This window comes from Pteropus alecto, unplaced genomic scaffold (genome assembly GCF_000325575.1).
Source record: "Pteropus alecto unplaced genomic scaffold, ASM32557v1 scaffold88, whole genome shotgun sequence".
NCBI lineage: Eukaryota > Metazoa > Chordata > Mammalia > Chiroptera > Pteropodidae > Pteropus > Pteropus alecto.
This window is the reverse complement of record NW_006494611.1, coordinates 13740179-13753904: the sequence shown is the minus strand read 5'-3', so window position 1 is coordinate 13753904 and position 13726 is coordinate 13740179. Positions and strand designations below refer to the sequence as shown.

Sequence of the window (13726 nt, the reverse complement as noted above, 5' to 3'; positions counted from 1 at the left end):
AGTGACCAGAAAAATTATCTAGTCTAGACTTCTGATTTGATAATATAGAGAGGAGAAATGACATGCTCAAGGCCACACAGAGGATTTATGGCCATGTGGGAATTAAGACCCTGGCTTCCTGATTCCATGTTTGGAGTGCTCCCTTTGGGCCCTAGAAGAGGTTAAAAGCAGGGCAGGAAATCACTTCAGTGGCCCATCAGCCTTGGCATTGACACATGTGCTTGCCCAGTCCTTTTGCTCTTCTAGACCCCCATCTCTGGCCTCTCAGCTGGATGTTGGGCAGCCTTAGTGTTGACCTCCTGCTAAGGAAACTACATCTTCATTTTCTGATCCTTTGCACCTTCCTTTACTTCTGTTACCTGCTCCAGGCTCCCTCAGAACACTGGGCTCCACGCTAACCCTGTTGCTTACTTTTCTGCTCTTTTTCAATTAAATTCTGCCGGTCCTACTTTTCAGTTCAACCAGGAGCCCCTTTATGGCCTTAATTTATTGCTTATGAAGACATGAGACCTATCCCAATGCAATATCAATAATAAAATCATGAAAGCTTTTAAAAAAAAATCTATTATCAACAGGGAATTTTAAGAATATTACATTAAATAATTGTTGAAATCAAATATGCAATTGTGAACAGTTATTATCTATCCATCTTACAGGATGCTATACACAGAGTTAAAGTCATATTTCTAAGTGCTTTCATTTTAAATCAGAAAGAATAAAAATATATGAGTTGAGCACAAAACTCAATAAATATCCTAAGAAAATCAAGAGAAAATAAATAATAAACAGAGAAAATAATAATTAGGAAACAGTGGGAGTACTAAATAAATTCAAGATTTGATTCTTGGAAAAACCATTAAAATAGCAAAAATGTGAAGGAAGCAATACTCATAAATGAGGAAGGCATTAATTATTCAACAAAAAGCTTTCGGTAAATTTGGATAAATATTTAAGAAAGAATCGAGGCAACATCTCACTTCACATCATACATAAAATTGAGTCCCAAATGTATTAAAGAGTTAAATGTAAAAAAAAAAAAAAGTTAAAAAGGGGAAGGTGTAGGTCATATTTTGTTGATTTCTAGGTAGAACAGAATATTTTAAGAATAAAAGGAAAAAAATACACAGTGGAAGTTGATATATTTTGTTAAACAGTTAATTATTAACAATTATGCCGAATATTATGATTTTGTGGTATTTGACATCCTTGCAATATTTATAATGTTTTTGTTTCATTTCATTCTAAATGAAAATTTGTTTTCATATTTTTTAATGTAAAACTTCTATGTGTTAAAAATCATGAATAAAACGATAATCATAATCAGTAGGAAAAACATTTAGCATCAGATAAAATAGGTAATGTTATTAATAAACAAAAATTGCTTAGAAAGCACAAAAATGGCAAAGGACATAATTTCATAGAAAAAGAAACAAAAATGATAATACTAAATGTTGGTGAGGATGTGGTAAAATAGGCATTTCTATACTTGGAGTTGAACATGTAATTTTGTACAAGTTAGCAATAAAGAACTAGAGACTTAAAAACCATCTATAATTCAATACTGTTACTTTTAGAAATCTATCCCAAGTCCATCCTAAAGAAATAATTAGAGATATGAAAAGAATATTTGTATAAGAAGATAGTTCTGGTACTGTTTATAATAATGAAAGCTGGAATCAACAATTAAAAAGTTAAATCATAGTATAATAACACAAAACTCATCTGTTAAAATTATGTTATTGAAAATTTATTATGAGAAGTTGTCCATAAAATAAGTATATGAAAAGTAGGACACAGATCAATATATATCCCAATTTATAAATATATATGTATTATATATATACATATCAATATCTTTGTGTAGTATGATTATGGATATCTTTATTTTCTTCTTTAAGCTTTCCATTGTTTTCCGGAATTTCTACAATGAGCACATAGTATTCATAAGCAGAATACACCAAACTACATTCAAATTATTAAAATTTTTGCTTGGAAAAAAATACAGGTTGGCATGCTCTTAATGTGACTTTGAGACTAGTTATATTAATTAATTCCTCAAAAAAGAGATTATTATTTAATTCAATTTCTTAAATCTCTATGAGCTGAGCTGTGTTGTTATGGTCGTCTGCCAGAATGTAGATACTACGTCATTCTGTGATCCAGGTCCTAAAGTGAAGGCCACCTGGTATATGAAGAGGGCAGTAGACCAGGAACCTTGGGCTTCATGACCTTGAATAAAGCTTTTAATTTAACAGCCCTCTGGGCCACAGTTTCCTCATGTCAAACAGATATTAACACATGCTCTACCACTCAGAGTTCTTGCAAAGACCAAAGCAGATAATCCAGCAGGAGTCTATGAAATGTAAGATATAATAATGACAACAATCATCATTTAATGAATGAGTTATTCCCTGCCTAGAATTGATAGCTGATAAATATGGTCTTCCTAAATCTCCCTCTTGGTGAGGAAATACATACTCTCTTGATAGCAAAGGAAAAAAATTCTCCCTATTCCTCCCACAGACCCTTACTGCACTCACGAGTCTGATAGCTAAGGGACATAAGTACACAGCCCTTGTGTACCAATAGGTCACGGCACATCCCTGTGTCCACCTCCACCCCAAATTCTAGGGAAAAAAATCTTGGCTTTTTCCTTTCTTAAGAATAGAGAAAGGAAGAGACCTCAAATGTTCCCACAGGACCAGGGGCAGAGGGCAAATTCTACATCATCTCTACACAATCCTGCAAAATGGCTACTTGGCAAGTCTGTGGGGTCCAGATCTCTGACTTGTGGCTCAGGGTAACAAGTTCATTCAGAAAGTACATTGGTCCCCACCAACCCCTCCATGATGCTGCTATTATAAGGAGAGGTGTCCAATCCTAGTCATATTATCACAGACTCTTGCTACACGTAATTACGGGGACAGGACAATCAACAGCATCTGTATGTACCACAGCAACTGCTCAAGCCAGACTTGCTGCAAGGAGCAGAGACCTCTCAGTCACCACAGGTAAAGGGGGGCTATTGTAACTAACTAGAAAGCTTACTATATGCAGCCCTGGTTGCATATAAGAGCAACCTGGGGAGGTTTTAAATATCCCTATGCCCAGGCCACACCCCAGGTATGGAATGTAACCAGAATTCCTGAAGGTAAAAACTGGGTACCAGTCTTTTTAAAGCTCTCCAGGTCATTGCAAGTATGATTGAGATTAGGAAACACTGGCTTAGGATCTAACTCAGATCTAGAAGGCTCCTTGCTCAGCTTTTGTACACACTTCTCTTTTGCTTACATGTCTCTTCCATATTCTGCTCTCTCCTAAGTGTGCCTTGCACTCATCTTTGCCTCCTATGGATCTAACTCAACCCTAAGGCGTCCTTTCTCCTTCAGCTCCTCTGCCAGTTGACTCCATTTTAGTTTGCTGATTCTAAATCCACGCCCCCCACCATTCCCCCAAAAGGACTCATTGTTAGACCAACTCACTTTTTTCAGCCAGGCTAATTGGGCCATGCCATGCTGACTGACCTCAAAATCTACTCTGGGTAAGAAGCTGAGTCCTTCTTGCCCTAATAATCTGAGAAGAGGGACAGAGGTTGTATGGCATAAAACGTGGCCACTCGGGTCTGCTGTATATGAAGATGGGGTGGAATGGGAACAGTTTCCCTTAACAGGGACTGTGGGATTCTTTAACATATCTGGCTCCTAACAAGTCATAATATTGAAATCAGACATGTTTAGAGGAATCCATTAAAAATTAAGGATCAGAGTTTCACTACTTTATACAGCATGAGCTTTTGAAGTCTTTTTAGCTTTACATAGGATAATAAAATACCCCATTATATAAATAAATTGTATTTAGAACATATGTATAATTTTACAAATCCTTGTCCATGGAATCCTTGTCCACAGAAAACTACAATTGAATTTGGAGTTGAGGGACTAAGATATTCAACATTATCTCAGCCAAAGAAACTTTTTAGCTTTCATAAGAAACCTTTTTATTGAAATACAATATAAAGAAGCACACATCCTAAGTATAAATCTCCATTTTTAAAAATCAAGAATTTATTTTTTAGGGCAGTTTTAGGTTCACAGCAAAATTGAGAAGGCACAGAAATCTCCCATACATACCCTACCCTGACCCAAGTATAGCCTCTTCCATTACCAACATCCCCACTAGAGTGGTACCTTTGTTATATACATTACTGCCTAGAGTCTATAGTTAATATTGGGGCTCACTCTTGGTCCTTTATAATCTATGGGTTTGGACAAATATATAAGGACGTGTATCCATCATTATGGTATCGTACAGAGTATTTTCGCTGCACTAAAAATCCTCTGTGCTCTGCCTATTTACCCTCCCTGCCCAACCATCATTTTCTCTAAGTCGAACAACCTTGTAACCAGCACCCAGAAAAAAAAAATTACCTTTACCATGAAGACTCCCCTTGTGCCCCCTTCCAGTCACTACTCGCCTCCCAGGGTAACTGCTATCCTGACTTCTGCTGTCATAAATTACTTTTGCTGGGTTTTATTCCTTATATAAGTAAAATCATTTAGGATATACTTTATTGTGTTCTGGCTTCTGTCCCTTGACTTAAATTTATGAGTTTCATTCGTATTTTTGCCTATAGTTGTAGTTTTAATGACAAGTTTTAATCCTTGGAATCTAGCTCAACAAACATTATTCAGCCAGGAACTGTGCTTGGGGATAGGGACACAAAAGCAAATAAGGATAAATCCTTGCTCCAAGGAACATTCAATTTAGTTATGTAGTAACAACCATAATTTAACGTAAAGTGAATTCCTTTTCATTTAACAAATATTTATTCAGTATCCACTATGGGACAGGCACTATGACAGGTGCTAAGGATAAGCGATGAACAAGCAGATAAAAATTCTAATGGAAATCTTGTATTTTATTTCTCTGACATGCGTGGGCTAGTTCTGCCCACTAATATTGATTGCCCACTCTGATTTGCATCTGATTCAACATAAAGGGAACTAGTGAGAGAGGCTATTTTTTTTCTGGCGACTTGAAGTACATGATTATGAAGTCCTTGGTTCAACCATGGGACAGTTCACAAACCAGTGAGCATGGACTATTTCTCTGTATTTATTTTTGCCTTAGTTCATGCTCTCCATCCTTCTTGCTGTCTATAGAGAATGAAATGAAAATTTGGAGCCTCAGGAAATTTGGGGGTGTTAGCTTACCTTGGAGTAAGGCTGAGCAATTTTCTTGTTTTTCAAAACCATGAAGTAAGAAGAAGCAATTACTTAAAGGCAATTGTGGCTAAAATCATAAAACTTTGAATCTGTTTTAATAACTATGGGCATCTACTAAGTATGACTATTCATTAGTGTTGACTTTTCAGAGCGTAGTGAATTACTTGAGTATAAAGCTATGACACTGGAGGGAGGATGGACAGAAAAGAATACAACCTTACTTCAGGATTAATAGCCTAGGAATAAATGCAATAGATCATCACATTTAGTTTGGTTCATGCTTCCCTCCCATTTTTATAGAAAATTTCCAGCATGTACATAAGTAGAGATAATAAAATTGACTCCCATGTACTCATCTTTCAGCTTCAAAAATTATCATGTTATACTCAATTCATCTCTAACCCACTGCTGACCCTCCCCCTGATTATTTTGAAGAAATCTCAGGTATCAAATAAGTCATTCACAAATGTTTAGAAAGTGAAATCTCCTAGCTTTAATTTCCTTGGCTAGCAGTGACTCAGAGAGAGGGAGTCACTAAGCTAATTAGTGGCAGTTATTTTTAATCCCTAGACTTCAAAAGTAAAAGTCCAAAAAGTTATAACAGAATATCGTACTTTTCATAGTGCAATTACACAGTATTATGAGACATGAATTGTCAAATTATGTCAAACATCTGGTCTGGTCCATGATCATGGTCACATTTGGGACAATAGTTACAGGTAGAATATGAGGTTCCCCCACTCAAGAACTTTAACATGCAGACTGAATGTCATTTGAACCCATTATAAATTTGTCATCAGTACATTTAAAACCTTATTTTCAGCTTATATCAACACTTTATCTAAAGGGTTTCATAAATTGATGCTCACTGTAAAACAAAAACAAAAACAAAACTGCTTTGTATTACTTAAACTATGACCACCTCTTTTAAGCCTCCCATTCAGAAAACTGGCAAGTTCTCTGAGGAGTTCAACAGGGTGTGGGAACTGCTGGTTAATGTTCTTTTGCATCAGTAATTTTGAAACCAAATCCCTGTGCATTTTGGAATTATAAATAAATTTGTTCAAGTTAGGGTTATTTTTGACTATTTAGTAATAAAATAAATCTAAGACTCTTCCTAAGCCTCACTGTTTCCTATCTTCAGCCCATTTTATTTTCAAACGACATTAGTTGATGTTCACTGAGCCAGTGCCAATGGCTTATTTACTATGAGGCATCACAGCACAACTGGGCATGGAGCTAACTTTTCTAGGTTTCCCAGGCTTAAAACCATAAAGCACCATTGTTTGGGCTGGTCAGAATGTTCCAGAAGTTTTTAGAGCAAAGGGAAAGATGGATTCTGTTGTATCTTTTTCATGAAGACGTGCAATATGTTGATTTTGCTGTCACATTGCCTGATTGTATCTCAGAATGTTACCCAGGGTATGTGACATCCATCACTGTGAGAAGGGGGGCATGAAACCCCCTTCCTTGATAAGCATTTGATGAGGAGATAATTGCGGATAAAAAAAGGTACAAAAATTACCTGAATAAATAACACCGTAGATGGCAGACATCCAGACATTCTTTCATACACAACTCCCACTCATTTCTCTGAGAGATAAAGCAGTAAAAATTAACAATCTGTCAGTTTAATTGTTTTCATTGTGTACTTTTTCTGGGCAGGTTATTCACATCAAACTCCTTTGATGTGATCAGCGATGATGCTTTTATTGGTCTTCCACATTTAGAGTATTTGTAAGTAAAAAAAGAAAACTTTTTTTTTTTTAATATCATGATTCAGGACAAGTACTCTCAGATTCCTACAGCTGTCTGACAAAAATATTATAACCTATTGCAGATTCATAGAAAACAACAATATCAAGTCCATTTCAAGACATACCTTCCGGGGACTAAAGTCTTTAATTCACCTGTAAGTATAAATGTTGCTATTACTTTTTAAGTTTGCCAATGGACAGTGCAGTTGGGTAACCTGTGGTTAAAGTGTACACTTTATAGCAATTATGAAAATGTAAGAAACCCAAATGATTTCTTTCTATGCACACTTGCCATCTCTTCCGGTCATCAGCCAGTGTGTGTCCAGGAAATTGATTACTATTAATCTGATTAGTCTAAACTAACCATAATTAGGAAAACAATCAAATGCAGGGAAATTGTGTGACTGAAATAACTTTCATATTATTTACATCATTACTCACTTCATGGATAATCATGGGTTGACTGTATAGCTTCATCTGATATTTGCTGTTTTTCTTTTTCTGTATAGGCCCTGACTTTATATACATTTAAATATATACTATAACCATAGTAATGTCTACACAGTACCAGAGCAGCCTGTTTATAAATGAAATATTTAATTATTCAATGGGTTATTAGAGTCCGTTGTTCTTAAAAGGGGGCAATTTTGCCTCTTAGGGAACATTCGGCAATAGCTAGAGACATGTTTGGTTGTCAGAACTGGGGGGTGTAACTGGCATCTAGTAGGGGGAGGGCACTGATACTTCTAGACATCCTGCAATGCACAGGATAGCCCCCACGACAGAGAATTATCCAGACTAAAATGGCATAGTGCTGAGCCAAGTTTGAGAAACCCTGAACAACTTGAACCAAATAACTTGTTTCTCCTAGCCTCCCCTGCCCCGCTACAGATACACACACACACACACACACACATGAACACGCATACACACAGATGCATCATGAAGGAAACTAGAAGGGCATGGAAAGAAAAGGCACTAAAATGTATTAAGTGCCTATTATGTTGGTCATTTTGCTTTACCTGAATTTTTATTTAATCTTCTCGACAATTTTGCCAGATAGATAAAATAATCTCTTCTTTAGAAACGAAGAAACAGAGGCTCGGAGGGGATATATGATTAGTGAATTGTGTAGTTGTGGAGTTACGATAATGTGAACGCAATAGTTAAACTGCAATGGCTCTTCAGCCACTCAGCTTCCATTTCTCAGTGCCTAATACGTGTCTCATTGGTATTAAGTAAAGGTGCAGGACATTTAAGTGTCATTCTTTCAACTTTAACCTATTCCTTCACAATACCTCATTCCCAGATCTGTTCTAGGCCCCAGGATGCAGTAAGGAACAAAGCAGACAAGAATACTTGACCTTTGAGCCTACATTCTAGTGCATCTATGTGGTCATCATGCTACCTCTACCAGGCCCTGTCTCTACTGCTGTTTGGATTCGCAGCAAGGGGAACTGATGGCCAAATGTGTTTTATAAAATCACAATACCTTCCAAAGCTTCTGTATATAGTTATTGTGATAAAAACAGCATTTGCAGTGCTGCTCTGCATGTCAATGACATAATGGAAAGCAGAAAATGCTGTGATGATATGAATGTTATACCATTTTGTCACAGAGCCAAACACTGCCAAACCTAATTTTTCAGACAAAAGTAAATGAAAGAAACAAATATACGGAAGGAGAAATGGAAGTTCATGACCTTAATTTGGAGATCTTCCTGTTTCACATAAATTCCATTCAACATAGCCTCTGTCCTCGGCATCATGAGGGGCTGAAGGAAGGATGTAAGACCCAGGTATCCTCTCTGGGACCATCATATAAGCTTTGCCATGCTCCTTAGTTCACGCAAGTGTATCCCCTCACCAGCCAAAGGCCTACGTCATCCAAAGGCAGGCAGGAGGGCAGGCCGGCAAGAGGAAAGAGGAGGAGGTAGGTTGAGGAAGGGGGGCAATGGAGGAAGAAAAGGGAGAAAGGAAAAATACATATACAACACTTTAGTGAAGAGCATCCATTTGTTTGACTAAAGCCTATTATATCTATCAAATGAAACTGGAATTTAAATATGAGAATTTAAATTGGGTTATAATGAGGCTCCTTCTTTAGAGGTATGAAGACTATAAGAAAGGGACACTGGTACAGCATGTGCTTAATATCTAGAAGTTTTTAAGCTCCAAAGAACACCAAAGGCAGCCTGCAAAGAATGAGGCATGAATCTGAGGGTCAAACTGACAGTGAAAGGGAAGTCCCACATCTCTGACTGGGTCCTGGATGTGGGAAGGAGGTGTTATGGGAATAGGTTAAAACTGACTGAGTGAATATGACCCTTAGATCTCTTCCATCTTTATCTAACACTTAGGGGTTGACTCATATGGCATTGCCAATATTAGACTGTTTCTGATCTACAAAAATGAAAATGCCATATGGTTTATCCTAAATAGTCTCTAGTATGTGCCACACAAAGATGAATAAGATCCAGTTCCAACCTGAAGGAGCTCAGTTTAGCAAGAGGAATTAGACAAACAAATATTTTCTCACTGAATGTCTTTGTCGCCAAGTTATGTTCTCCTTTCTAGTTATGCTCTTTTCTAATTTCCTCTTTCCTTCCTTCTTTCCTTCTTTCCTTTCTTCCTTCTTTACTTCCTTCCTTCCTTTTTTTCTTTTCTTCTTTTCTTTTTTCCTTTCAAGGAGAGATGAATAGGGAGGATTTGAAATCCAAATGTTCCTCTGACTTCTCAGTTAATTACCACTTACAATTAAATCTGACATTTGTTTGAGCCATGAACTCCCTTTTTAAGATTTTAGGTTTCAAATTGCATTTTTCTCCAACTCAGACCAATTCTTCCCAAAGAAAATGTTCGAGCAGCAAGGAAACTTCGCCCTTGAAACCGCATATGCTGCAGGAAGAGTTTACAAAGCTTTTTCATATTCTTGACTTCATTATAGTCTCCTGGTGAACATAAGAGAGAGACAGGACAGTAGCACTAGCACTGATGACAAATGAGAACGTGAAGATGCACCCTGGGTTTAAGCTGCTCCCTGCTTTAGTAAGAGGTAAAGCCAGAAGTTTCCCGAGGTCTTTAATGAGCTATCTAGCCCTCTCCCCACTTGTCGGTTGTAGCAGAACCAGAAAACTTCTATTGAGCTGGCTGGATCCTTCCATGGGACATGATTTGAGGAACAAGTATGGCTAGAAAAGATCCTGTAAACAGGAGCCACACCCTCACCTTGGTCTTGAAATGTAAATAGTTGGGATTGCACATATACTTTTAGATCCAACTGGTTCCCACTTTGGCCTAACATTAAAGTTGCTCCAAGAGACCTACATGAGAATTTACATAAATTCAGTTAGTTCCTAAAGAAGCAATAAACTTATGTAACTTTCTTAAATATATATCTCAGTAGATTTACCTTGTAAAGAGACATTTACAGACAACTTAAAAGCTACTATATAGACTCCCTCTCCCTCAAACTAACCCTCAATAAAGGGAGAGTTCCTTATATCTAAGTCTGTACAAAACAAGTCAAATCCTGGGACCTTTTCTTGATTACTTTGATTTACTGCCCTAATGTTATATATGATTGACTTAAATGTTTGAATAGTTTATATGTTTAAGCAAGGTTTTGATTTTTCTGATGACCACGTATTACTTTTGAAATCAGGGAAAACATGAATGAAAATAGTTTACGGCCAATAATGATCAAATCTCTCAACATTAATTATGTATTCACTTCTGTTAATACTAGCTTTTTAGTAATGATTCCCTTGGCCATCATATAAGTATCACTGTGGTTAAGGATCAATGGAAGCAGGATTGTTTGCATGTGTGTATAAAAATATTTGGAAAAGATTGTCATCAATCCACACGTGTTATGGAGCACCTACCTACTGGTTGCTGAGCACTGTGGGAGTACAAAAGGCATATATGGCAGTTCCCAAACTCAGAGTGCTTATGTGTTCCCATTCAGTCAGGTGGGATGTCTTCGTTTCAGCCCTCATAATGACACTCATGTGAAGAGGCAGTGTGATATGGTGGCTGAGAGGGTGATCTCTGCCACTAGACTGCTTGAGTTCGAAACCTGGCTTTACTCCTTAACAGCTGTGGGACATCAGGCAGGTCACTTAGCCTCATTGTGCCTCAGATTTCTTATGTGTAAAATGAGGGTGATAGTAACCATCTGTAAAAATGGGGGTAGGGACAATAAGGTTCTTAGGAGCACCTAGATCCTAAGGTTGTCATGAAAGTAAATGAGTTAATATATGCAAAGTGCTTAGAACAGAGCCCGATATGCAATAAGCACCATTATGTAGGAATAAACTAAAACTCACTGTCAAACCTCTGTTGACCCTCGATCAGGATTCCAAATGCTTCAGTGTATTTATGCCCTTTAAACATTTTGTATGAAATTAAAATAACTGCACTCGAAGCTCCACAAATTCAGTGAGATACCAACTCAAATTGAGGATCCGCACTGCGGGGCGGCTGGGAGCACCCCAGATGGCCGTGGGCGATGCTTTCTTAGCAGCAGAGCCCAGTGGCACTGAAACAAACGTGCTGTCTGAGCCAGTTGGGTCTGCCTTAGAGAGAAGACTTTCCAGTAGGTTCCATAGTCATAATCAGAGGTTTTCTTAGGTAAACCATAAAAACACCAAAGTAGAGGAATTGTCATCACCTCTGCTGGGAAGGAAAGACTGTCTGTCACTGAGAACGCTGGAATCTTCTCAGGTGGTCTCAAGGCAACTAGATGTTCAGTTGAACAGTTTTCTGGTGTTTCTAGGTATTCCACCTAAAAAATGTTTCTTAGGTGGACTCTGAATTAGGACCCAGGGCATGGTGCTTAGTTGAAGGCACATTTTAAAGAGCTTCCATGTTGCTTTGGAATTATTACTACAGTGAGGCTAAGAGGAGGGAGGGCACTCTGTGAGCAGTGATAACATGTGGGTGGGTCCCATGGTAATTCACAGGGCTTTGCACTTTTCTCCCTAGCTCCCTGCCTTGGTACAAGGGACCTAATAGAACCATTCTCTGCTCTTTTCTTTGTCTAGATTGGTGCCCTTCTCCTCTACTCCAGCCAGCCCCATTCATTCATTCATTTCAAAGTATCTATTGAGGGTTTACTTTGTGCCAGGCACTGGGGATACGGTGGTAAGAAAAACATCCTTGCAGTTCTTACTACAGAACTATCCTTTAAAAATTAACATTAATGAAATGTTTTCTCACCTCTCATTGCCTTGTCTTCACTCCTCTCTCAATCAGTCCTACCCTCCCACCCATTAGATATTCCAGTGCACTCCTACATCCTGTAAAAACCTGTGGTTAAACTCTCTGACTCAATTATGTGGCTTAAAGTATTACCTCTTCTATTATCATTTTATTATTATTAAAGATACAGCCATATGCTTCTCCCAGTGAAAAGTATAAAGGTGCGGTTTAAAAGCTAAAATAGAACTTGGAGATCATTCTGACCAAGTGCTCATTCTCTTTGTAGAAAGGGAAACAGCCAGAGCTCAAACCCAGATATGTCATTCCTGGCCTATGCTATTTGCACTGCATCCTGCTGCTGAGTCCAGGGAGATATGAAGCCAGGCTACCGGGCAATGGATCAGCTTGGGCAGTAGCCTGGTTTTCTCTTCAATTAAACCATGTAGAAAATCTTTTTCCTGATGACTCTTCGCTACTTCTGACTTCTTGCCTCTCTTTCACTCATCCTTCTAATATTTTCCCCTCTTAATCCTAATAGTACTCGTATTTAATTTTAAATTCCAGCACTAATTTCACCCTCACCCAGCTAACAGACTTTTGAAGAGGAAGGAGCCCTCCCACACCAGTTCAGGCATACACTCTTATGCCATCACATTCTAAAGAGAGAAGGAGGTCTGAAGACTTGGGGACTGGTAGCATGGCTCTCTGGAAATAACTTGCTTTCTACATTAATGTCCCCATGAGATGGGCTCCATATTAATGATTGAAAGAAAATAAGACAAAATCTTAATAGTGGTTGCCTATGCCAGGATAAGTACTGTTTTATTTAAAAAAAATTTTTTTGCACTTTCCAAATTGTCTTGAAGTGAAGAAACAATAAGTTATCACATATATGTGTGTGTATATATATATGTATGCATATATATGTATATATGTGTATATATACACGTATGTATATACATATATATGTTTATGTTATATACATGTGTGAGTATATATACATCAGTAAAATATGTATAGCTATATGTATTGATATCGATATAGATATATATCAGTAAAAGATGGGACATTTAAGAATACAAAGGCATTGAGTTCTCTCTACTCAAAAAGACAGAAAAAATAGATGATCTTAGCCTCCTGTATTGAGTATTTGAAAGTGCTTAGGTATTAAGAATCATTGGTTTTATCAACATCAAAGAAAAAAATTAATTTCATGGTCTTGATTATCTGAAATAAAGCTTAAAAATTCTCTTGCAGATACAGACTTTTCCATGTAAAAGGTGTATATATAAAAATATTAGTAGCTGCATGTGTTAATTTTCACAATAAATAAAATTGATGTTATCTATTCAGTTTTGCAGCTGTTGAGACAGAAACCTAGAGAGGTTTAGTTAAGTTGGCCAAAGCCACTTCTGAGAGTGATGACCCAGCTACTCCACTGCACTAACTGATGTGGGAAATAAGAGCTATAACCAGTTTTACAAAAGACACAGAACATATTTCAACCAGAGCTTCTATTGAGGAAAAGGAACTAATGAT

The 13726-nt window shown here is 37.4% G+C and overlaps 1 protein-coding gene across 1 annotated transcript in view; it reads left to right on the top strand.

Moving 5' to 3' along the window:
* Positions 1-13726, top strand: part of LGI1 (leucine rich glioma inactivated 1) — a 36332-nt gene that overhangs the window by 12072 nt on the left and 10534 nt on the right. The window contains 2 exon segments of the mRNA XM_006925940.1: positions 6891-6962; positions 7066-7137. Coding sequence (XP_006926002.1) covers positions 6891-6962; positions 7066-7137 — 144 coding nt within the window.